This window comes from Erinaceus europaeus, chromosome 14 (assembly GCF_950295315.1).
Source record: "Erinaceus europaeus chromosome 14, mEriEur2.1, whole genome shotgun sequence".
Classification (NCBI taxonomy): domain Eukaryota; kingdom Metazoa; phylum Chordata; class Mammalia; order Eulipotyphla; family Erinaceidae; genus Erinaceus; species Erinaceus europaeus.
Window position 1 is genome coordinate 98,891,093 of NC_080175.1, and position 26,131 is coordinate 98,917,223.

General features: G+C 42.5%; 1 protein-coding gene and 1 long non-coding RNA gene across 2 annotated transcripts in view; one reads left to right on the forward strand and one right to left on the reverse strand.

Annotated features, from left to right (window-relative positions):
• Positions 1-26,131, reverse strand: part of LOC132532834 (uncharacterized) — a 39,231-nt gene that overhangs the window by 2,087 nt on the left and 11,013 nt on the right. Inside the window, exons 2-3 of the long non-coding RNA XR_009544776.1 lie at positions 16,820-16,944; positions 10,475-10,528 (exon numbers count right to left, since the gene is read on the reverse strand). This is a non-coding gene — a long non-coding RNA (uncharacterized LOC132532834). The remainder of the gene's footprint in view (positions 1-10,474; positions 10,529-16,819; positions 16,945-26,131) is intronic.
• Positions 5,132-6,214, forward strand: GPR15 (G protein-coupled receptor 15). Its single transcript, XM_007532359.3, has one exon. It carries the CDS (start codon positions 5,132-5,134, stop codon positions 6,212-6,214), a length of 1,083 nt encoding a protein of 360 aa, XP_007532421.1.

Consider the following 26,131-nt stretch of genomic DNA (forward strand, 5'->3'; position numbering starts at 1 on the left):
GAGGGAAAAATAGATTGAGTGTCTCAAGCTTTTTAATGCATAGACTTCAGTTCTGAGTATATATTCTTTCAGTCTAAACATATAAGATTTCAAATTAGTAAAGTGATTAAATTTTAACACTGGGCTTAAATTGTTAATGCATTTCTTTTTAAAAAAAAATATTTTCCTCCACACCTATGGGCATCTAATCTTTGATAAGGGGGCCCAAAGCATTAAATGGAAAAAAGGAGGCTCTCTTCAATAAATGGTGCTGGGAAAACTGGGTTGAAACATGCAGAAGAATGAAATTGAACCACTTTATCTCACCAGAAACAAAAATCAACTCCAAATGGATCAAAGACCTAGATGTCAGACCAGAAACAATCAAATACTTAGAGGAAAACATTGGTAAAACACTTTCCCACCTACACCTCAAGGACATCTTTGATGAATCAAACCCAATTGCAAGGAAGACTAAAGCAGAAACAAACCAATGGGACTACATCAAATTGAAAAGCTTCTGCACAGCCAAAGGAACTATCACACAAACAGAGAGACCCCTCGCAGAATGGGAGAAGATCTTCACATGCCAGACATCAGACAAGAAACTAATCACCAAAATATATAAAGAGCTCAGCAAACTTAGCACCAAAAAAGCAAATGACCCCATCCAAAAATGGGCAGAGGATATGAACAAAACATTCACTACAGAGGAGATCCAAAAGGCTAACAAACATATGAAAAACTGCTCTAGGTCACTGATTGTCAGAGAAATGCAAATTAAGACAACACTAAGATACCACCTCACTCCTGTAAGAATGGCATACATCAAAAAGGACAGCAGCAACAAATGCTGGAGAGGATGTGGGGACAGAGGAACCCTTTTACATTGCTGGTGGGAATATAAATTGGTACAGCCTCTGTGGAGAGCAGTCTGGAAAACTCTCAGAAGGCTAGACATAGACCTTCCATATGATCCAGTAATTCCTCTCCTGGGGTTATACCCCAAGGACTCCATAACACCCGACCAAAAAGAGGTGTGTACTCCTATGTTCATAGCAGCACAATTCATAATAGCTAAAACCTGGAAGCAACCCAGGTGCCCAACAACAGATGAGTGGCTGAGAAAGCTGTGGTATATATACACAATGGAATACTATGCAGCTATGAAGAACAATGAACCCACCTTCTCTGACCCATCTTGGACAGAGCTAGAAGGAATTATGTTAAGTGAGCTAAGTCAGAAAGATAAAGATGAGTATGGGATGATCCCACTCATCAACAGAAGTTGAGTAAGAAGATCTGAAAGGGAAACTAAAAGCAGGACCTGACCAAATTGTAAGTGGGGCACCAAAGTAAAAACCCTGTGGTGAGGGGTAGACATGCAGCTTCCTGGGCCAGTGGGGGGTGGGAGTGGGTGGAAGGGATGGGTCACAGTCTTTTGGTGGTGGGAATGGTGTTTGTGTACACTCCTAGTAAAATGTAGTCATATAAATCACTAGTTAATTAATATGAGAGGGGGGAAATTAATTTTATGTCTCGAAGTTTTTAAAACACAGACTGAGTCTTTTTAATATATAGGCTGTGTAATTGATATGCAGACTCTCTCAAAAGCCTAGACCAAGTAGATCAGAAGCAACCAATAGCACAGATATATACAAGATACTGGGTACTGTGCACCAAACCCTAACAAAAGGGCTTTTCAAAGTTAACCCAATTACCAAATAATGCGATGATAACATTAATTTTCCATTGTCTTTTGAACCCTAAGACAGCAGGAACCTCACATCTCCACTATAGAGCCTCTACTTCCCCCAGTCCTGGAACCCTTGGATAGGGCCCACTTTCCCATATGCCTCTCCCAATCCATATCAAATAATATTGCATCTGCCGATCGCAATCTAATCAACACAATGATTGCCACCTCAACATGCTTCAGCTCAGACTGTGTCCAGAGACTTCACGTGTGGAATGACAACCCTTCAGCTTCATTACTCGGGTGAGACCTTTCCTTACATAGCATTCTCTAATTCCATCCCAGGTGGTTCACTTTCTAACAAAGTCCCAAAACCTAGATATACACCAGGTTCTGTGAGAGAGAGCATTATGTTCACACTTATCCATAAACTAGTGCAAAATATAGACCTGAAAGCAGAAGTACACTAGAGTTTGCAGCGAGTACCCCCCTAACACTTCCTCTCCACTATTCCAACCTTTGGGTCCATGATTGTTCAACAATTTGTTTGGCTTTGTACATTAACTCTCTTTTCAGTCACCAGGTTCCAAATGCCATCAGAATGCTGGCCAGGCTTCCCTGGACTGAAGACCCCACCAATATGCCCTGGAGCTCTGCTTCCCCAGAGACCCACCCTACTAGGGAAAGAGAGAGGCAGACTGGGAGTATGGACCGACCAGTCAACGCCCATGTTCAGCGGGGAAGCAATTACAGAAGCCAGACCTTCCACCTTCTGCATCCCACAATGACCCTGGGTCCATGCTTCCAGAGGGATGGAGAATGGGAAAGCTATCAGGGGAGGGGATGGGATACGGAGTTCTTGTGGTGGGAATTGTGTGGAGTTGTACCCCTCCTACCCTATGGATTTGTTAATTTATCCTTTCTTAAATAAAAAATAAATTAAAAAATAAAAAAATATATTTTATTTATTAGAAAGACAGGAAGAGAGAGAAAGAACCAGACATCACTCTGGTACATGTGCTGCTGGGGAATTGAACTGAGGACCTCATGCTTGAGAGTCCAGTGCTTTATCCATTGTGCCACCCCCTGGACCACGTGCTAATGCATTTCTTTTTTTTTCTTTTTTTCTTTTTTTTGCTAATGCATTTCTAATAACTTTTTTCGAAATCAAATCACCTATAATCTCAGACCAGGGAGACCAGTCTTGTCAGTATATAAGATAGAGTTATTTGTAAATAGCATTAAAGGAGCATAAATCATGGTAAGGTCTTGAATGATAAAGAAAATCCTAACCATGGGATTTTCAAAGTAAGTCAAGTTCCTAAATAACTTGGTTATAATAATAAGTATCCATTGTCTTTGCAAAGTCTAAGACAGCAGGAATCTTCCTCATTCTCTGTAAAGGCAAACTTTTCCCAGTCCTGGAACCTCCGGGGCTTTGTTTGTTTTCCTTCTTGCCTCTCTTGGTCCAGACCATTTGATACTGTGTCTGCTGAGCTCAACCAAACCAATACAACCAGGGCTGCCTCGACATGTTTCACTTCAGACTGTTTCCAGAGATGCCAGGTCTGGGATGTCTCGACATGTTTCACTTCAGACTGTTTCCAGAGATGCCAGGTCTGGGATGTCAGCCCTTCAGTTCCAATACGCAGGGGAGACCTTCCCTAGCTCACAGGACTCCTCATTTCCATTTTGGGTAGCGTACTTCCCAACAAAGTTACAGAACCTAGATCTCAACCAGGGCCCATGAGGCAGGGCACATGGGCACACGTACCATAAGTTAGGGGAAAATGCATACCTTCAAAACAAAGGTACGTGATAGCTTTAGTGACTCAATAAATGCAGCAAGCAAGTAGAAAGACCTAAAAAGGACAACATAAAGTACTTAATCAAATAGTTTCTACTTAGATCTAGATACTCTCTTTATCCTCTTCATATTTCACTTCCCTCAATCACTCTAAGTCTAACTTTGTCAGATAAAGCAAGGACTACAAAAGCTGGATAAGGGCAAGAGACCTGCATACTTTAATGATGATTCTTTTGGTCACTGCCAGGTTATGCCATCATCCAGGGCCCTAGTCAGAGAATCCTGGGACTTCCTCCATATATATGACTCCAAGGGGCCTAGACCTCTCACAGATCCCTCTTTGCACCATCACTGGTCACTTCCATCAGGAACAACATCACAAACCCTCTTGTGGGCCTCTCCGGGGCTTTGCCCTCCATGGAGAACAACGGTAGAAACTGCCCCACTCTCTGAAGGAGGCTGGGTCAGCATACACTCCTACTCGAGGAAGACAGGTTCTGAAATGAGTGCAGCCTAGAATGTTCCAGCTGTGACCAGACTGTGAGCTCAGACTGACAGGGATGCAGAGGTTGCACACTCCCGTGCTGAATATGAACAGCCACGGGCCCTAGGGCAGATCGATGGGGTTCATAGTTCATGGTGTTCATATAATTTCCCCATATTTGGGAGCTACTCCTTTCCCTGATCCAGCTTTCTAATCCTATTCCCAACTCTGACACCATCTTCCTAGACAATACTTTCAGCCCACCTGCATGTTAGCTCAGGCAAAAATTAGAAAAGTCATAGGCCCCTTGGAATATGCCTAAAATAGACTTCCCAGCTTGTTCCAATATGAAGACTTCAAATATCATCTTCTATATTCTTACCTTTAGGTTCCTGATTACCAAAAAATTGTTTTTCTTTATATCTTAATTCTTCTCAGCCACTCAGTTGTTGATGCTACCATGATTTCATCCTGCCTTCCCTGGGCAGACAACCTCACCAGTGTGTCCTGGAACCCCCACCTCCCCAGAGCCCTGCCCCACTAGGAAGAGGTAGAAACAGGCTGGGGGGGATGGATCCACCTGCCAACACCCATGTCCAGTGGAGAAGCAATGACAGGAGCCAGACCTTCCACCTTCTGCTCCCCAAAAAGAATTCTGGCCCGTAGTCCCAGAGGAATAAGGAATAGGCATGCTGCCAATGGAGGAGGTGGGATACAGAACTCTGGTGGTAGGAATTATATGGACTTGTAGCCCTCTTGTCCCTCAATCTTGTTAATCATTATTAAGTCATTAATAAAAAAAAAAAGGTAAAAAAAAAAAAAGACAAACCCCTGAATACCTTGAAGAAAAAGCACCTCAGTTTCATGTGTAGATGCAAATAAACGGGACCACAACCACAGCAGCCCGGCAGCAAGCAGGCTGACATTACTCGTGTGCCCTCTCTGTGGACTGGTAGAAGCTGTAATTTTTTTTCAAGTTTGTTTTTATGCCTGTCCCAAGTTCTTTAAAAGGAAGGGGTGGGGGTGAGGATGGGTGTGAAGGGTGGAGGGTGGAGGGTGGGGGGGGGGGAAGCAGGCACCATATAAAAGAAACTGCCTTGAGATTGCTCCACACACAAACCGACAGATAAGAAACGCTAGCAGATTTGGAAGCTGCTCTTCAGTGATGGACCCAGAAGCAACCCCAGTGTATCTGGATTACTCCCTTGCTGCCAGCCCAGAGCCTGCTGCTGAGGACGGAGACTCTGGCGCTCCTTCTATAGCTTTCTTCCTTCCTGTTTTTTACACGGTTGTGTTCCTGATGGGCGTGTTGGGGAATCTCGTCCTCATGGGTGCTCTGCAGTTCAAACGGGGCAGCCGAAGACTGATTGATATTTTTATCATCAACCTGGCTGCCTCTGACTTCATTTTCCTCATCACCTTGCCCCTCTGGGTGGATAAGGAGGCGTCTTCAGGACAGTGGCGGACAGGCGCTTTTCTGTGCAAAGGCAGCAGCTACGTGATCTCAGTCAACATGCACTGCAGTGTCTTCCTGCTCACCTGCATGAGTGTGGACCGCTACCTGGCCATCATGTGCCCGGCTGTATCCAGGAAGGTCAGGAGGAGAGAGTGTGCGTACAGAGTCTGTGCCAGCGTGTGGGTCATCTCCTGCCTTCTGGGCTTGTCGACTCTTCTGTCCAGAGAGCTCACCTTTCTTGATGGGAAGCCGTACTGTGCGGAGAAGCAGCCCACTGCAATGAAACTGACCTGGGCCCTGGTGGTTTTAATCCTCACCTTCTTTGTCCCTCTGGTGAGCATTGTGACTTGCTACTGCTGCATCACAAGAAAGCTGTGTGCGCACTACCGGCAGTCAAGAAAACACAACAGAAAGCTGAGGAAATCCATCAAGATCATCTTGATTGTTGTGGTGGCCTTTGTCCTCTCTTGGCTACCCTTCAACACGTTCAAGCTCCTGACCCTTGTCTCCAGCTTGCAGCAGGAGTCGGACTCTTCCTCAGCCTTTCTCCAGCAGGGCATGACGGTCTGCGGCCCCCTGGCCTTCGCTAACAGCTGCGTCAATCCCTTCATCTACTACACCTTTGACAGCTACATCCGCCGGGCCGTTGTGCGGTGTGTGTGCCCTTGCCTGAAGGACGACGACTTGGCCAGCAGCACGGACACCTCCGATAGTCACCTCACGAAGGTTCTCTCCAACTTTGTCCATGCGGAGGATTCTGTCAGAAGGAGAAAGAGGTCTGTATCCCTCTAGATGGAGACAGTTCAAGCTCAAGTGGTGGCCTGGATTTTGGATGTGTCTCCGTTACGTAGAAGAAAGGCAACGCAGACCGTTAGATGGTCGGAAAAGTCTTGACGTATTTTTGCGTAGGCTTTGCCGACAGCCCAGTTCTCTGCATAAGCTGTGCAAGTGCACGGAAGAATTTATTTTTAAAGGGATGGCTGAAAACTCTGTGTGAAGAAGTGATTTTTTTTTAAAAAAAAGAGGTGACTAAAATAGCCCGGTGTGTGTGTGGATATAATCAGGCCACGTGCCATTTTCAGCTGCACGACCTTATTTGACTCCTTTCCAGCCAAGTCCACCACACCAAATCCAACTCCTACATTTTAAACTCAGAGAGGAAGACTCCTTCTTGAGTCTGTCCCTTTCTGGGCGATTATTCGTGCACTCAGACCTTTCCCTCCCTCAAGAACCACAGCACATTCATCTGCACCAGCCTTCATACCGGACTTCTACATTGAACTCAACTTGAAAAATCGTGTCCACTTTTATCCAGTGAGGAATGTGGTGGCAATACAGCAGGAAAATAGCATAGCTGTTGTCTGTAATTGACGGCCTCCACATAACAAAGTGAGGTTCTCGTTAGCGCTGAAAGTTTGTATGGTTTCAACACTGTCTTTCACACTCTGGCACTGACAGTGACTTTAGACTGGTGGAAACTCAGGGGGCATAGAATCACTTTGTATTGTGTTTATGACTCGGGCCTTTATCTGCTGTCTTTCAGAACTGGTTAACCAATAAGCACAGGGCAAGCTTTAGCCTCTACTTTTCCTGCTAGGTAAGTTGTCAGACGTGTGGCTTTTCAAAGGGCATGGTGACGACTGTTCAGCAGAGGTTTACTGTGTTCATGTGTTTTCACTGCCTTTGTAAATAAGGGCAGACTCTTGCTCTCATTGTGTGCTTGAACTGACCAGGCATCTAGTCACCACATGGAGCTCTTACTGCTGCATGATCAGAAGTCATCGGTGGCCCCCTCCCCCCCTCGGGAAATGACTGTTCTGCATTTTAATGAAAATGTTGTGCCGCACAGTCCTCACAGCATCACTTGTTTGTTGTGTGTAGACTTAAGATTGGATGCAGTGATAGACAAAGACAGGATATTCTGCATTTAACCAAGATGAAAAATCTACATGGAGAGGGGCCCTTACACGCATTTCCCAAACCAGAGCCTCTTCTGAATTCTTTCACCCAAATACAAATACACTGATTCACCTTCTACCTATATTCCCTCTAAAGACTTTGAAGGGAAAAACATGCCGTTAGTAGCAATCACAAAAGGCTTTGTCATTGCAAATAAGCTATTGCAAACATCTTTGGTTCAAGAGAAAGCAGCCTGTACTCTTACCCATCATGTACTCAAATTGCTATTTTACTTCTGAATAATAGACTTGAAAATCTGAAGGAAAAGGAAGAAGCCTTCAGAGACTAGGCGATTCAAATTCACACTATATACCTTTCACTCTTAAAGAAATCTCTGATATTGGTCATCTTGCTACACTATAACTAGAGGAGGAAAATGCAGTGTCTGGTTTTATAAATTACCAGTTTGTTAATCTACCTTAAACCTTTACTGAAGAATGACACAAATTCAATACTCATAAGTATTAAAGTGTTCTATCTTGTTGAATCAATTTCTAGTAACATGATGATTTTAATACAGATATTATATTAGAATTTTAATGATTATCATAAATATAGAAAAATGGGAAAAGTTTTTCTACCAAGTGCCATCTGGATATTTATCTATGACATCATTTGTGGACCATACAAAATCATCAGCTTAAAAATTACCATTTACTGTGACTATGAAAAAATCTGGGAGTCGGGCGGTAGTGCAGCGGGTTAAGCACACATGGCGCAAAGCGCAAGGGCCCAGTTTAAGGACCCCCGTTTGAGCCCCCAGCTCCCCACCTGCAGGGGAGTCGCTTCACAAGCAGTGAAGCAGGTCTGCAGTTGCCTGTCTTTCTCTCCCCCTCTCTGTCTTCCCCTCCTCTCTCCATTTCTCTCTGTTCTATCCAACAATGATGACAACAATAATAACTACAACAATAAAAAACAACAAGGGCAACAAAAGGGAATAAATAAATGTTTTTTAAAAATTGTAAAAAAGAAAAAGAAAAAAGCTCCTAGGTTTATTGAATTTCAAGTCTTGCCTGTAGTTGCTTTGGCAACTTAAGTGGATGACTTTAATATCACCCTACAAACAAGACATTCAGTAAGCGAGGGATTTACTAGGAGAGGAGAAAGCCCAGTTTAGTGGTTTTAACATTGTCCTTAATGTTGAAAACTCAGTTATTTTCATCTTTCATACCTGCAGGCAATTGATATTATCAATTCTCAGGAATATTTTAAGACTAGTACATAGGAAAAAATTAAATACTCAGTAAAATGTTCCTATATAAAGCAGTAAGTTTCTACTGTTGATTACTGAATGTTGCTTAAAATTTTCCAAGTAAGAGATAGCAAGTTCTTAATCATTCTCTCTTTTTTTTAAAAAAAGATTTTATTATTTACTTATTAATGATAAAGAAAGGATGAAAAATAGAAAGAACCAGAAATTAGTCTGGTCCGTGTGCTGCTGGGGACTGAACTTGGGACCTCATGCTTGAGAGTCCAATGATTTATCCACTGTGCCACCCCTGGACAAGGACTCTCATTTAACAAGTATTAAGAATCGATCTTAGTACTACAAGATGGTCTCACTGATATGTGGATGTAGAGAATTAAAACACTTAAATTTGCCGATTAAGAAAGAAACCTGCCTGCCTCTAAGACTTTGTGAGAACCACGGTGGTTATTGCGGTAGTGAGGGGCACAGAGCCTGACTGGTGGGTGTGGGGAGACCGTACCCCTGCTAGCTTATAATCTTGTAAATCACTGATTTAAAAAAAAAAAAATTCTGTTTTCCTTCTGATCTCCTCTTGCAGTTTTACTGGGAATATTCAAGAGAGAATCGAAAGAGAACTAGTATGTACTTTATGCTGCATTATTTATTTACTTGCTTGTCTGTTTGTTCATTGCCACCAGGGTTATTGCTGGGGCTCAGGCTTGGTGCCGACCCACGAACCCACTGCTCCCAGTGGCCTTTTTATTCATTTTTCTATTTTTATTTGATAGGACAGAGCAATTGAGAGGGAAGGGAACTTAGAAAATTGAATAAATATTTAAGTGTTTTAGCTATTGAGAGGGAGAGAGAAAGAGAGACCCCTGGAGACGCGCCTCACCTGTGGTGAAGTTTCCCTTTCCTCCTGCAGGGGCTCGAACCCAGGTCTTTGATCATCACAACTGCACGCTCAGCCGACGGCACCACCACCCAGCCCCCTTGCAGTTTATATTGCTCTAAATAGTTACAATCATTTTTGCCTTAACAGAATGTGACTATATTTAATGTTTGTAATGTACCAACATTAGAAGGGAAAACAGAGGTAATTAATGGTCTGGGAGGTGGTACAGCGGATAAAGCACTGGACCCTTAAGCATGAGGTCCTGAGTTCAATCCCTGGCAGCACATGTACCAGAGTGATGTCTTTCTCTTTCTCCCTTCCTATCTTTCTCATGAATAAATCAATAAAATCTTTTTTTTTAAGAAAAAGGAAATAATTTTACCTGATGACTTAATACGGAATTCTCTAAAATAAAATGGTACTTGAGTTCACTATGATCTGGAAGTTGATTATAAATTAATTTGTTAGGCCCCGTTTCACATATTTTTGAAACCATAACATATCCCCATTTTAATGTGAAAAATTCTATTTAGGTGCATACTTAATAGCTGGGGAAACATGGACCTACATGTATACTTTATAAGATTTTTATTATCCCAGTTAAATTATTATGAAGTTTAGTTTGTGAGCATTTAGTGTCATTGGAAAACAAAGTAACACCCATTTCTAAAAGATTAATCTAACAGCCAACACAATCATGGTTTGTCATTTACATGCACATTTTAAAAAGCAGAATAAATAACATTTTTAAAAAGTAAATGCACAAGGAAATCACTATAGGTTGACACTACTTGTTTTCCCTTGTTTAAATCAGAATTTTTATGGCAGCATAAAAAGATAGTCATTCCTCCAAACATTCTGAAGTATTTCTTGAGTTTACTATTAAAAAATCTCCATTAACGCTAGATTCTGATGTCTGGTAGCTTATGGTCAGTTTTAAAATAGACATACACAATGAAGAACACACATTTATTTGACTTGGTCACATTAAAAGAAAATTCAGACTAACCTGATATTCCTGGGAGGCTTTTAATCTGTCCACTTGAACAGGTCAGCATCACTTCTGGTGAATTTAAGAGAGGTGGACAATTTTAAAGGGAAACAGTATGCGTGACTGTCAAGAGACTATTACCGGAGGTCACAAGTTAATTTTTAAATAGATGCTTGCATGAAAAGTAAGCTGAGTAAAAAAAAAAAAAAAAAAAAAAAAAAAATCCCTCTATGATTCATTCTGACTCCCAGAATCATTCTCTGCTCTCAGAACTCAGAAATGACTGATCAGTGTACGCGTCATAAAGGAAGGTCTGTTTTCCTGTAGAAATCATTCACAAAAGTAAGCATGAGTAAAACAAATTAAAAAGCTGCATCTAAATGAGTCTCTGGTGGGCTCAGGAGCGAGCCTAACGGTTATGCAGAAAGGCATTCGTACCTGAGCCTTGGATGTCCCAGGCTGAATCGGAGCTAGAGGGATCATAGTGGGTAAAGCACGAGGTCCTGAGTTCAGTGCCTGGCAGCACTTGTACCAAAGTGATGCCTGGTTCTTTCTCTCTCTCTCTCTCTCCTACTATCTTTCTCATAAAGAAATAAAAAAGAAGACTTCAATAAAAATAAATATGAAATGAATGAATGAATGAATGAGAGTCACTATAGTAGCAGGTGTGTAAGATAGAGACCTTTAGCCTCATGGAGAAAATGCTGTGCTGACAAGAACAACATGATTACGTTAACTACCAACATATGTACAAATAGCTACTAGTTTTTGCTTCCAGCTTGGTGTGGTGGATTATCTCTTGCCTGTTCTTTTTGCAATTACATTCTCTTTGTTTTCCAACTCTGTAAGAAGACAGTTATGACTAGACAATAGACAAGTGCACTGGCCATAAATAGCAGCATCGATTACCTGACCTGATTGTATACTGCAGGTGTGAAAATCTAGCTAGGGGGCCGGGTGGTGGTGCACCTGGTTGAGCGCACATGTTATAATGTGCAAGGACCCGGTTCTAGGCCCTGGTCCCCACCTGCAGGGGGGAAGCTTTGTGGGTGGTGAAGCAGGGCGGGTGTCTCTCTGTCTCTCTCCCTCTCTACCACCCCCTTCCCTCTTGATTTCTGACTGTCTCTATCCAATAAAGGTAATAAGAAAAATTTTTTTAAAAATGAAAATCTGGCTTAGAGTGACTTTTGTTATTTCTTATTTATCATTTCTTTAGTAGAACTACATTCACTAATGGGATATGATCCTTGATCATTCCATCTTAAGAGTTTTTCAAAAAAGAAAACCTCGTTGAAATATCCAGTGACTAATACAGAAGTGACAGTTCTTATAACAAGCGAAATCATAGTGAAATAAAAACTTGTATGAAATGCTTACTTGCTAATATAAAAGTGGAGAGGAGTATTATTCTCTTTACTAGTAGACAATATTGAACAGCAACAACAAAAATCTTGGTTTGCATTTATTTCTAAGGCCTAAAAGGCACCTTAAAATCAGTGGAAGGAACCTATTCTGAGTCAACCAGACGTGGATGAATTGACCTGCAGCCATGTTAGCCAAATGGTCCACTTAAAGGACTTATTAAGGCGGCATTCAAAATAACTTTACGATACTTTTCAGCTCAAGTAACGTACATCATCAGCTTCACATTACTCAATATGCTTTTCCGTTGGCTCTTTTGAGAAGATTTGGTAATGAGTTTCTTCTCATCTCACACGAACAAGCGTGAGCTTTCATCTATGAGCACTTTTTGTTTGTCTACAGTAATGGGAAATTCAACATTTTAACCAGCAAGGTCCTGTCAATTCTGACAAGAAAGATTTTGTTCCCATTTTACTATTAGTGCAAAGGTAAATGTAAAATATTCTCCTTACTCAGATTCTTTATATTCTGTTTTATAAATGCAGTCTCCCACTTACTCTTAAATCTATATACACAGTCTTGTGATGCTATCTGAGGAAATAAAAATTTAGGCATTGGGGCTGGTGGTTGCACACCTGGTTGAGCGCACATATTATATAGTATACAGGGACCCAGGTTCAAGCCTCTGGTCCCCACCTACAGAACAAAAGCTTTGCAAGTGGTGAAGCAGGGCTGCAGGTGTCTCTCTGTCTCTCTCCCTCTACCACCCCCCCTTCCCTTTTGATTTCTGGCTGTCTTTATCCACCAAATAAATAAAGATAATAAAAAATTAAAACTTTAGGTATCAAAGGTTATATGTCACCAAATACTATTTTTAAATGAAAAAAAATTCTACGACAGAGTGCTCAACAAGCATCCCTAGTCTCTTCTTCCCTTTCCTTTGTAGTTAAGAACTGGTTATTGCTACCCCTGTCTTCACAGCTGCACTAGTCACCACAGCCAAAGAGTGGAAGCAGCCTAGATGCCCAGCATCAGATGACTGGACTGGCTAAAGAAGTTATGGGATAGATAGTATTCCATGGACTACTACTCCACAGTAAAAAGATGACAGTGTGTCCTGTGAGACAAAGTGGACGGAACTGGAGGCAATTATGTTTAGCAACATCGGAGAAGAAAGATGACAACCAGATGGTTTCACTCGTATGTGGAATCTAGAGAGCTGGTTCACACGAATTCGCAACATGAAAAAAAAAAAAATCTGAACAAGAACTGGTTATTCCCCATCCAAAAATGGGGGGAGGACTTGGACAGCATATTCACCACAGAAGAGATCCAAAAGGCCGAGAAACACATGAAAAAATGCTCCAAGTCTCTGATTGTCAGAGAAATGAAAAATAAAGACAACAATGAGATACCACTTCACTCCTGTGAGAATGTCACACATCAGAAAAGGTAACAGCAGCAAATGCTGGAGAGGGTGTGGGGTCAAAGGAACCCTCCTGCACTGCTGGTGGGAATGTCAATGGGTCCAACCTCTGTGGAGAACAGTCTGGAGAACTCTCAGAAGGCTAGAAATGGACCTACCCTATGACCCTGCAATTCCCCTCCTGGGAATATATCCTAAGGAACCCAACACATCCATCCAAAAAGATCTGTGTACATATATGTTCTTGGCAGCACAATTTGTAATAGCCAAAACCTGGAAGCAACCCAGGTGTCCAACAACAGATGAGTGGCTGAGCAAGTTGTGGTATATATACACAATGGAATACTACTCAGCTGTAAAAAAACGGCGAGTTCACCGTTTTCAGCTGATCTTGGATGGACCTTGAAAAATTCATGTTGAGTGAAATAAGTCAGAAACTGAAGGATGAATATGGGATGATCTCACTCTCAGGCTGAAGTTGAAAAACAAGATTAGAAAAGAAAACATAAGTCGAACCTGAAATGGAATTGGAGTATTACACCAAAGTAAAAGACTCTGGGGTGGGTGGGTGGGTGGGGAGAATACAGGTCCATGAAAGATGATGAATGACATAGTGGGGGTTGTATTGTTAAATGGGAATCTGGTGAATGTTACGCATGTACAAACTATTGTATTTACTGTTGAGTGTAAAACATTAATTCCCCAATAAAGAAATGAATTATTTAAAAAAAAAAAAAAAAAGAACTGGTTACTGCAAAACTGTCACAATCCCTGAGTTTTCAGATTCTAGTGCAGCATGTAACGTACTCCATGCCAATTTAGCAAAGCGCGATCAATCTCAAGTTGTTGCAGAAAGTGATATAAGGATTAAGACGTCAGTCCACTCGTCCCTGACTTACTAGTTAAGTTGCTCATTCTTCACTGCGTTACAGTATTTTAGCTTAACCCAGTCTCCTTCATACCACAAACCCGTGGCATTCCTTGCACTTGTCTGTATCTCTGTGGGGGAGACGTCATAGTCATCACACACCAGACTTTCGTGCCCGAGGCTCACAGGTACCACGTTCAGTCCCCAGCATCACCTGAATTCAGAATTGACGAGTGCTCTGATTTCTAGCTCCCCTGATCTCTAGTGAAAATAAATGACTAAATTGAAGTGTGCTGTATCCCGGACGTCAAGCTGTGTCTGCAGGATGCTGAATGCGTAATGCAACGTGACAATCCTCACCTTGTTATAATGACCGGCTGCTTATAGACTAAAGCCAAGGACTACAGTTACCATCTGCCCTCTTTCAACACAATACACACGTGTTGAATTTTGTTGTTAGTAGTTAGACTAAAGTTGTTGAAAGAATGAAAGGAAAGATAAAATAAGACAAAGAAGAAATACAGCAAACACAAACTCAAATGGCGTTTCTAAGCATATCACTAATTGCAGTGAGATAATAGTTTTTATTAATATATTGAACAAATACTTTGTCCCATGTTGGGAACATGTGTAAGCCTGATAGAGCTTAGGGAGAACCACCCCCGTCCTTGGATGGAGGTCTGAGAAGATAACCTCTTGGTAAGTCTCTCTCAACCGAGGTGAGCATAAGGGGGGAAACTCAGACTTGGTTCTTTCCTTCTTGACTCTCAGGCCCACAGATACCCCAGTACTTCCCTCCATTCACTGCAGGCCACATGGCCGCAGATTCACTCATTCAAAGTCACCTTCTGATCACAGAAGAACACACCTTATCACACACTTGATCACACACTCAGACCCCAGACAAGAGAAATTCCAAACTCTATGGCCTTTTGATATCCATCTTCTCTCTGTCTCACCCTACGGGTTTAACCCCTATGCTTCTCTCAGATACCTTTGGTTAATTAAGTTGCTTGTGTCCTGGAGAATAACTGTCTTGTATCTCATCAATTCCTGTCATACCAGCCCCCTACCTTAGGGGCATGCTGACTGTTAAGAAACCTGTAATTTCTGTCATATTTCAACAATAATTAACTTCATTGCTTTTCTATTAAACTCATGTCCACTTTGCTAATAAAGGGACTCTAGGATTCTGGGATTCTAAGATTCTAGGCACGCCAAGAGTCCCCTGGTGTCTTTTACTTCGTGTCGCCCCTGTCGTGAGCGAGAAAGAACCAGCCCGTTACCTTTCCCCTGGAGATCACCCCGCCAGAGAGGGAGAGAGAGATACCCCAAAAGTCCCACAATAAATTTATGGCAGTATTAGTCTACATATGAATTAAATACATAATTTAAATATGGTGAAGTATACATGTTTCTTCTTGGAGTTCATAATGTCATAGCTATTTAATTTTTTTAATTACAAAAATGAAGTATTGACTGCTAAGAAATATTTGATACATAGATATAGGGCTTGTACATCACATATTTGACCTCAGCACCACCAACAACCAGAACTAAGTTGTGGTCCAGAAAAAGGAGAGAGAGAATGAAAGAAAGAAAGGAAGAGAAAGAAAGGAAGGAGATGAGAGGAGGGAAGAAAGGAAGCAAGGAAGAAATCAATGGACAGTGGGGGAATTGCAATTTAAAGAACGCCCCTTCATTTTCAGTGTTTAGGAAGGAGCCACGCTTAGCTCCGACATGAGTCTCTTCATGGAACTACCGTTTTTCCTAATACTACATTGACCTTCCCAAATGAAAACACCATTATATCTTCAAAAATTATGAAGCATAAACAATTCTTTACATTTTTAAATTAATTAATTAATTAATTTTCTCTTTTGTTGCCTTTGTTTTTTTTCATTGTTGTGGTTGTTATTGTTGTTGATGTCGTCGTTGTTGGGTAGGACAGAGAGACATGGAGAGAGGAGGGGAAGACAGAGAGGGGGAGACAAAGACAGACACCTGCAGACCTGCTTCACCACCTGTGAAGCGACTCCCCAACAGGTGGGGAGCCGGGGGCTCGAACCGGGATCCTTAAGCTGGTCCTTGCGTTTCGCGCTATGTGCATTTAACCCGCCGTGCTACCACCCAAACAATTATTTTAAAACACATTTGAGCAGAATCAAAATTAAATTTATTTCAAATAACACATTAAAAAAGATGCTAAGCAGCTAACTTTGATCTTGCCCCAGACACTGATTTCCTAAGATGTCCTCTCACTTAGCCTCAATTTAGAACAAAAGCAAAACCCACAACGCAGGTGGAGAAGCCGAAAATGAGAAATGAAACTCGACCTGTGGTCTCATGCTTTAGACCAGAAACACAGACTCAGAGGAATCGAAGACACATGCAAACAGTGCTCTATTTCCCTCCCTCCTCCTCCCTCTCCCTCTCCCTCCCCCCCCTTTCAGTGAAGTTGCTGCCACACGGGTACAATTTCTCATCTCACCAAGATACATGTCTGCTCAAACACTCTCAACCCCAAATTCTGTCCACCATTGAGCACAGGACCTGAAAGCGGCCCTGGATTCCCCAGAGTCCTTTGCTTTGGTGTGATGCATCAGAATAGTCTACCTTTCACTTGTGTTTCCCTTTCTGTTCTTGTTCCTTAAATTCTGCCCCTAAGTGGGATCATCCCATATTCCTCCTTCTCTTTCTGACTTACCTCACTTAACAGGACTCCTTCAAGCTCTATCCAAGGTGAGGTGAAGAAAGCAAACTCATTATTCTTCATAGCTGAGTAGTATTCCACTGTGTATCTGGACCACAGCTTTCTCAGCCACTCTGTTTCTAATGATAAAGACATGCAAACAGTGTCATAAGTTTGATTTGTGTGCATTAATAATAAGAACTTCAAGTTAAAAAAAACAGTAAAGAATTGAACATGTTAGTGCAAACTGCATAATCCATAATATTTAGAACTTAAGTTGTTATCAAGTTACCTCTATAATTTAAACGTAGAATAAGTACTTCTAGGAGCTGGGCGGTGGTACCCTGGGTTGAGAGCACAAGCCGCCATGCTCAGTGGCCTGGGCTCAAGCCCTTGCATGGGCGAAGCTTCACAAATGAAGCTGCGTTGTCGGTGTCTCTCTCCCTCTCTATCTCCCCTTCCCTGCTTGATTTCTTTGTGTCTCTCTCCAATAAATGAATGAATAATTTAATTTAGTACTGTCCATCAACTCACAAAAATATCTAGCCTGTAAATAATCAAAGATGTCCAAATAAACATATAATTGCTACCTGCTCAATTGGGAAAGATTAGATATCAAATACTCAGGCTGTCAGAGATGCGCAGTAAGGACACACCTTCCTTTTTGTTGTCATTTTATTGGGGGTGGTTGGTCAGACTGTTTTTGTCACAGGTATATAGTTTCTCATCCCCTAAAGACAACATTCTACATCCCCCCCACCAAGAAGTCATCTTCCTCCCCCATACAAATGCTTCTTTATATATCTGGGTGATTCGTCTCTTGTCTGACGTATGGCATATGAAGATCTTCTCCCATTCCGTAAGGGGTCTCTTTGTTTGGGTCATGGTTTCTTTGGCTGTGCAGAAGCGTTTCAATTTGATGTAGCCCCATTGGTTTGTTTTTGCTTTAGTCTTCCTTACAGTTGGGTTTGTATTATTAAAGATGCCCTTGAGGTTTAGATGGGACAGCGTTCCACCAATGTTTTCCTCTAAGTATTTCAGAGTTTCTCGATCCATTTGGAGTTGACTTTTGTTTCTGGTGAGATAAAGTGGTTCGGTTTCATTCTTCTGCATGTTTCAACCCAGCTTTCCCAGCACCTTGTGTTGAAGAGAGCCTCCTTCCTCCATTTAATAGCTTGGGTCCCTTTATCAAAAATTAGGTGTCCATAGATATGGGGGCTTATTTCTAGGCTTTCAATTCTGTTTCACTGGTCTGTGTATCTATTTTTGTTCCAGTACCAGGCTGTTTTGATTATGATGGCCTTATAGGATCCATTGATGCAGAATTTCCTAACAACAACAACAAAAACTCTGTCACTTTCACTGTGACGGGGGACTAGTGTGATAGTTCACATGGATAACACACACTTGCCTTGTCATGGACACACACTAGGTTTGAACCTGGCGCCTGCCACACTGAGGGAAGTTTTGGTGTTGTGGTGTCTTTCTTTCTGTCACTCTGGCTCTCTCTCTTTTTCTTTCTAAAAAATTCATCCTGGAATAATGAAGCACCAGTGGTGATAAAAGAAGAAGTAGAAAAAGAAGGAGAGGAGATGAACGGGAAGGAGGAGAAGGAGGAGCAGGAGCAGGAGGAGGAGAAGATGAGAGTAAGGAGAAAGAGGAGGAGGAGGACAGGAGAGAAAGGAGAAAGAGGAGGAGGAGGACAGGAGATTAAGAAGCAAGAGGAGGAGGAGGACAGGAGATTAAGAAGCAAGAGGAGGAGGAGGACAGGAGATTAAGAAGCAAGAGGAGGAGGAGGACAGGAGAGTAAGAAGCAAGAGGAGGAGGAGGACAGGAGAGTAAGAAGCAAGAGGAGGAGGAGGACAGGAGAGTAAGAAGCAAGAGGAGGAGGAGGACAGGAGAGTAAGAAGCAAGAGGAGGAGGAGGACAGGAGAGTAAGAAGCAAGAGGAGGAGGAGGACAGGAGAGTAAGAAGCAAGAGGAGGAGGAGGACAGGAGAGTAAGAAGCAAGAGGAGGAGGAGGACAGGAGAGTAAGAAGCAAGAGGAGGAGGAGGACAGGAGAGTAAGAAGCAAGAGGAGGAGGAGGACAGGAGAGTAAGAAGCAAGAGGAGGAGGAGGACAGGAGAGTAAGAAGCAAGAGGAGGAGGAGGACAGGAGAGTAAGAAGCAAGAGGAGGAGGAGGACAGGAGAGTAAGAAGCAAGAGGAGGAGGAGGACAGGAGAGTAAGAAGCAAGAGGAGGAGGAGGACAGGAGAGTAAGAAGCAAGAGGAGGAGGAGGACAGGAGAGTAAGAAGCAAGAGGAGGAGGAGGAAGACATGGAAGAGGGGAAGGAGGGAAAAGGGAAGAGAAAGAGAGAGAGAAAGAAGGAACTAAAGAAAGAGACTACAGCAGTGTTGGTGAACTAGTCTAGCAGTTTATGTGATAGAGTTTCGTGTCTGATGCACCACAGGTCTCAGGTTCAAACCCCAGCACCACCATTAACCAGAACTCAGCTGTGCTCTGGTTAAAGAACAACAACAAAATAAGTAAAAATTAAATAAAAATAAAAATACTGCATCATTCCTGCACGTGAAAAGAATCTTCCCACTACATTAAGTGAAATCACATGAACAAGGCACACTACCAAACAGTATCGATAGGACAATCACGTGCTTATGGCTGTTTCTTTAATAGAAACGATGCAACAATGACTAGAATATATACGTAGAAAAATACTAAGGGCAGAAGTCGATGAACAGTGGCCATTCAAAGAGACGCTCATGCCTGAGCCAGCACTGGCAGAAAAAAAACAAAACAGTTTATCACTAGGCAATGGACTTATAAATGAGGTTTTACTATTTCTTGTATTTTCCAAAGGACCATGTGTTCATTTTAGCAAGAAGAAAAGTTTACTTTACTTTTATTTGTTTTTACTTTATTTGTTTTACCAGAGCACTTGGAAACAGAGCTGGCAGTCAGCCGAGGTCAAGAACAAACACCTCATCACAGACCCCTGCGAGCGTCAACCCGGCTTTGACCTAACACATTATGATTGGGCCCTCCTCCATCGCTATGGAACAGGCCATGGCCGGTGCGCCGCTATGTTCCATCGTTGGGGAGCCAGAGACGACCCGAACTGCCCCTGCGGCTCCAGACAGACTATGACCCACATAGTCAACGACTGCCACCTCTCCAGATTCAAAGGAGGTCTCGAAACTTGACATCAGGCTCAACCTGACGCTGTTGACTGGCTACGGAAGAAGGGCAAACGCGAGAAGAAGAAACCAGAGCACTGCTCAGTTCTGGCTAAGGGTGGTGCCGGAGATTGAACCTAGGACTTTCTTTCTTAAGCGAAGTACACAGATAAAAATAGTAACTGAAGTAAAGTTGCTGGAAAGCATCAATTTTGAACCCAGCCCTCTGCTTCTTCATTGCACTGTACTGGCTACCCTGACAGCCCATACACTTGGGGCCCTTCCTTTATATCCAAATTCTTTTTAAGAGTGCTTTTTAAAATGATCTCTCTAATTTGCCTAGAGAACCAGTTTCAGAGCTTTAACATTTAAAAATTTAAAAGAGGGAGTCGGGCGGTAGCCGCAGCGGGTTGAGCGCAGGTGGTGCAAAGCGCAAGGACTGGCGTAAGGATCCCAGTTCCAACCCCTGGCTCCCCACCTGTAGGGAGGGCCGCTTCACAAGCAGTGAGGCAGGTCTGCAGGCGTCTTTCTTTCCCCCTCTATCTAACAACAATGACATCAACAACAATAATAAGTACAACAATAAAACAACAAGGGCAACAAAAGGAAATAAATATTTTTAAAAGGCAGAACACAATATTTAAAAAAAAAAGTAAAAGAGTGTGCAGGGCTGACCATGGCGACAAGCTCCCCACTGCCCCACGACCTCTGTTGGCACAGTGAATAGAAGCCTTTGGCGGTCTCTTCCTTTGCTAGGGAGAGCGCTCTTAGCCTTGGAGATACATGGACGGACGGACACTTCATTTTTTTAGACCCATGTGTGTGTGTGTGTGTGTGTGTGTGTGTGTGATCGTGGTAACAGCATGATACAGAGCATTATAGAAGCTTTACATTTGCAGCATTATAAGTAAATGCAGATACTGCATTCGTGTCACCCTGTGAAAGCTTGGTCAGTCTTCACCATACAGCTGGCCCCTTCCGTACAAGTCACTTTACCCAAGACTTCCTCTCCGAGAAGCATGTCTGGACGAGACAATCATGGTTGTTGCACAAAACTGACCATAACAGAGACACCAAAGTAAACACATTTGCAGGTGTTATCCGTATTTTATAGTCTTATATCTTTTGCTTTGAATGGTAGCTATTGGACACCACAGAGCTACACCAGTGACACTTGATTTGGAAACAGTAATCTTACTCTTGTCCTTTAACTTTTTTTTTTTTTTACCATTCTAGGTATTTTAATAGAGATGTAAATATAGAAATAGGAAAAAATAAACTTTTATTTGATTCCTAATACAGTATTTCTTTGACATGACATTCATTTCCTATTCAGGTGGGAGACTTTCTTGATGCGAATACAATATAACTTTTAATGAAAATGTGGTGATTCCCAATTGTATATTAGTTTTTTCCCAGCTTTTTTTTTAAATAGTGATTTTTATGACTACAAATTAATACGAGTGCACATGAACACCATTCCCACCACCAAAAGACTGTGTCCCCTTCCCTTCTCTTACTCTCCCCTCCCCCCTGCCCCATGAAGCTTTTTCCAGCTCTTATGAAGTTATCATATGTCTTTCTGCAAACTCCAAGCCTATAGTCCACATTAGAGAGCGCACGGCATGTAGAGACAGACAGAGCTGTTCTTTGAGGAGGAGCAATAGCACTGCATGGCAACTGATCATGAATATGATCTCCGTAAAGACTATGAACAACCGAGCCAAAGGTGAATGTCTCGCTTGAATTCAGCTCAGGTCTCTGTCCCTCCCAAATTCATAGTTTTTCCTCTTCACTGTATTACTTTCCTCTAACTCTCAGGTTTCTTAATGGATTTTGTTAGCATTGCAACCTTTGCCTTGGTTTATTTGACTTTCTTATTTCCTCTTTCCCTCCAACGATTTTTCAAAATCGAGCTGTATTTCTTGTGTTTTTAAGTATAGATATCTGAAATCACCAAACTATTCGCCTATTCTTACTCATACTAAATATTAAAGTGTTCCTTGGGGAAATTCATTTTCTTGAAAATACTTTTTTTTTTCCAAAGGAAAAACACTTAATACCTATTTTCTTAAATGTCTATTTTCAGTGTGATCTATCCTACTGCCTTCTATGCTTTTTGATGTTTGTTTAAAATCTTTACCTAGAAAATGTGTCTCTAGTCTGCAAGAAATGGACGTTATCTCTTATAATCATCTTCACAGCCAAAACCACACTAAAGCACGACAGCGCCTATGACAGTGACCCTCCCAGAGAAAACATCTTGTAAAGATATATGTGTGTGCACTAAGAATTATAGTCATCTTCACCGCCCTTCTGAAAAATTCTAGTCAGAGATTTTTTTTTTTTTATATCGATGGAAAGAAGGAACAAGCAAATCTGATACCAAAGCTCACACTATAAATCATGGGCACAGGGTGAGGGGAGATAGCTTAATGGTTTTACAAAGAGGCTCTAATGCTTGAAGCTCCAAAGTCCCAGGTTCAATCCCCTGCACCACCATAAGCCAGAGCTGAGCAGTGCTCTGGTAAAAAAAATAAGTAAAATAAAAAAATTAATAGATCATGTGCTTGAGGGTTATAAAGATTAAACTAGTAACAGAAATTTAAAATTTCACCAGCTTTCTTATTAGATGCTATTTATTTAGATGAGCTGCACTAGGCTGTGTGTTAAAAAAAATCAACAGATGGTGTTCCTATCTTTTAAGATCTTTACATTTTCAGAAGTCACGTTTGTATAAATGGCTTCCTTACTTTAATAGGGATTCTCAAATGTAGTTTTAAGAAACACTAGGATTTCTCAAATTAGAGACTTTGCAAGTTGCCGCAAGACATAAAGTGAAAGCTCGATTTAAATTTACTTGAAATAAGAAATAGCAGCATTCTTAGGCAGTATGGTGCTAAAAAATTTTTTTATGTATATATAAAGCAAGTATTAGAGAGGGTGTGGAGAAAGGGTGACACATACTGTTAGTAAAGATATAAGTAATTTCTCCTCAAAAAATCAAAAATAGAATTTCATATGATCCACTTCTGGGTACTAACTAGGAGAAACCCAGTCGCTGGATATGAGCTGAATACTTTCCACACTTACTGCCCTCTTTACAATAAGCAAGAGCTGGACACAAACAGAATGCCCAACAGTGAGCAGGCAGAACCCACACACGGTGTCCGCACACAGTGGCGTCCTCGCACAGTGGCGTCCTCTGTGCCTATCAAGGTGGAACTCTGCCACCTGCAACTCCATGGATGGGATGGGCTGGAGGCTGCCACACTCAGCCAGAGAATGAGACAAACACATTACAAAGCCACTCGTGTCCTGAAAGACCTCGCCCTCAACCTGGACCAACAATGGTAGAGAATGTTCCATCCTCCGAAGGGAGACTGGACAACATACTCTACGCTACACCTGAGGAAGATGGGTCCTGATATTGGGGCAGCTTGGAACGTACCTACTCATGACCACAGAATGTGAGCTCAGATCTACAGGGATGCAGAGGTCACACAGGCTCCTAAGCTGAATATGGGCCCCAGATCACATCAAATCAATGGGGTTTACAGTCAACAATATTTATACCCCTTCCCATATTAGGGAGCTACTCTCTTCCCTGATCCAGCTTTCTGGTCCTTTTCCAACCATGACACCATCTCCCCAGACAATAATTAGGATTCATCTGCATATCAGATTTCAGGCTCAGGGGAAAAAAAAAACACACACTAGTATAGCCACAGGCCCTTTGAAATATAACTAAAATCTGCCTACTAGCTATCTACAAAATGGAGGACCCCCCAACGCTTCACCTGCACTATTGCAGCCTTTAGGTCCATAATTGTCCAATAGTTTGTTTGGCTTTTTATATTAACTCTCTTTTCAGCCACCAGGTTCCAGATGCTAACAGGATGTGACCAGACTTCCCTGAACAGACGACCCCACCAATGTGTCCTGGAGCCCTGCGTCCCCAGAGCCCTGCCCCACTAGGGAAAGAGAGAGGCAGGCTGGGAGTATGGATCCACCTGTCAACACCCATGTTCAGTGGGGAAGCAATGACAGAAGCCAGACCTTCCACTTTCTGCTCCCCACAATGACCCTGGGTCCATACTCCCAGAGGGATAAAGAATAGGAAAGATCAGGGGAGGGGAGGGGATACGGAGATCTGGTGGTGGGAATTGTGTGAAGCTGTGCCCCTCTTATCCTATGGTTTTGCCACTGTTTCAGATATATATATAGCCATTCATATGTGGCCAAGTGAGAAAGCAAATAAAAAGATGAACTGAATGAAACAGAAACAATCTTTGGCTGTAAGCCCTACTGAGAGTTACTGGAAAGATGGGGGCGGGGGGGAGGCAGGGAGAATTACTCAGGACAAAGGGAGCAAAGTTGTTGTCAAGAAGAGGACACACAGGCACAGACGCTCACTCCAGGCATGCACGAAGGAAGCTTTCGTATTATAATGCAACGCTATTTCTTTTTAAATTTTTTTTAAAGTTACCTTTATTTATTGGCTAGAGATAGCCAGAAATTGTGGCCAGACAGGGTAGGGGGAAATAGAGAGGGAGAGAGGCAGAGAGACACCTGCAACCCTGCTTCAGTGCTCATGATGCTTCCCCCCTGTGGGTGGCGATTGGGGGGCTTGAACCTGGGACCTTATGCATTGTAACCTGTGCGCTCAACCAGGTGTGCCGCCACCTGACCCCATGTAATGCTATTCAGTGAAAAAGTTATTGAAATAAAATGATAAGGTTAATGATTACTGACCTGTAATCAAACAGAATGGAACTTTTTTTTTTAACTTTAGAGCTTTATTGAGTAGTGGTTTACAATAGTTTTTTTTTTTTTACCACTCCCATCACCAAAGATCAGTGTCCCATCCCACCCCCATAGATAACCACTCTAGTTCTCCCACAGCCCTAGATAGAGGTTGACGGTTTCGTCACACTTGTGTGTTTAAATATCCGGCATCTGAGTGAAGCCACCCAGGAGCTGTCCCTCCTCACTTGCCTCACTGAGCTTCATCTTCTCCAGTTCCATCCACTTTATCTCAAAAGACACAACATCATCTTTTTAATTGCTGCATAATATTCTGTTGAGTATATGTCCCCATAACTTTTTTTTTATAATTTTTTAAAATTTATTTTCCCTTTTGTTGCCCTGGTTGTTTAACATTGTTGTGGTTATTGTTGCTGTCATTGATGTCATCGTTGTTAGTTAGGACAGAGAGAAATAGAGAGAGGAAGGGAAGACAGAGAGGGGGAGAGAAAGACAGACACCTGCAGACCCGCTTCACTGCCCGTGAAGCGACTCCCCTGCAGGTGGGGAGCCGGGGGCTCGATCTGGGATCTTTAGGCTGGTCCTTGTGCTTTGCACCATGAGCGCTTAACCCACTGCACTACCGCCTGCCCCCCATAACTTTTTATCCAGTCATCTGTCAAACGGCATTTTGGTTGTTTCCAGATTTTTGCTCCTGTGAATGAATATGGGGGTGCATGTGTCCCTGAGAATCAGTGTCATATTGTCTTTCGGGTAAATGCCTAGAAGTCGAATTGCTGGGTCACGAGAAACTGAAAGGAAACTCTCAGAAGAACATCACACACAGTAAATTGGTTCAACCCTCATGGAAAACAGTCTTGTGTTTCTCAGAACACTAGGCATGAGTCGAATCTAGGACTGGGCAGTCTCTCCCTTAGGGATCTATCCAGAGAACATAAGGCAGTTACTGAAAGAAATCTACGGGCTGCTACGTTTATAGCAGCACAGCGTGTACTCATCCAAGCATGGAAGCAGCCCAGATGCACAGTAGCACGCGAGGAGCTAAGAAAGGGATGGTATGCATACACAATGGAATACTACACAGCTATGAAAAATAATGAAATCTCCTTTCCTGTATCTTGATGGACCTTGAAGGGATCATCAGAAGTGAGATGAGGTAGGAGGAGGACAAATACTGGATGGTCTCACGTATGGGTGATATTTAAGAAGCAAGGGGTAGAAAGGGGTGAAGCAGAGGGTGAAGTCTGGACCGTGCAGGGTTCATTGCAGCAAAACAAGGGACTCAAGACTAGGGCAAAAATGTGGTGAGAGAACCTCAGGTATGGAGTGCACAGCGGAAAAGAGGGGCTCGGGCTGCGGGTGGGAGCGGCGTGAAGACACCTATCTC

What these genes read in the sequence shown, in the direction of transcription:
- GPR15 (XM_007532359.3), top strand. Translation starts at nt 5,132, where the DNA reads ATGGACCCAGAAGCAACCCCAGTGTATCTGGATTACTCCCTTGCTGCC.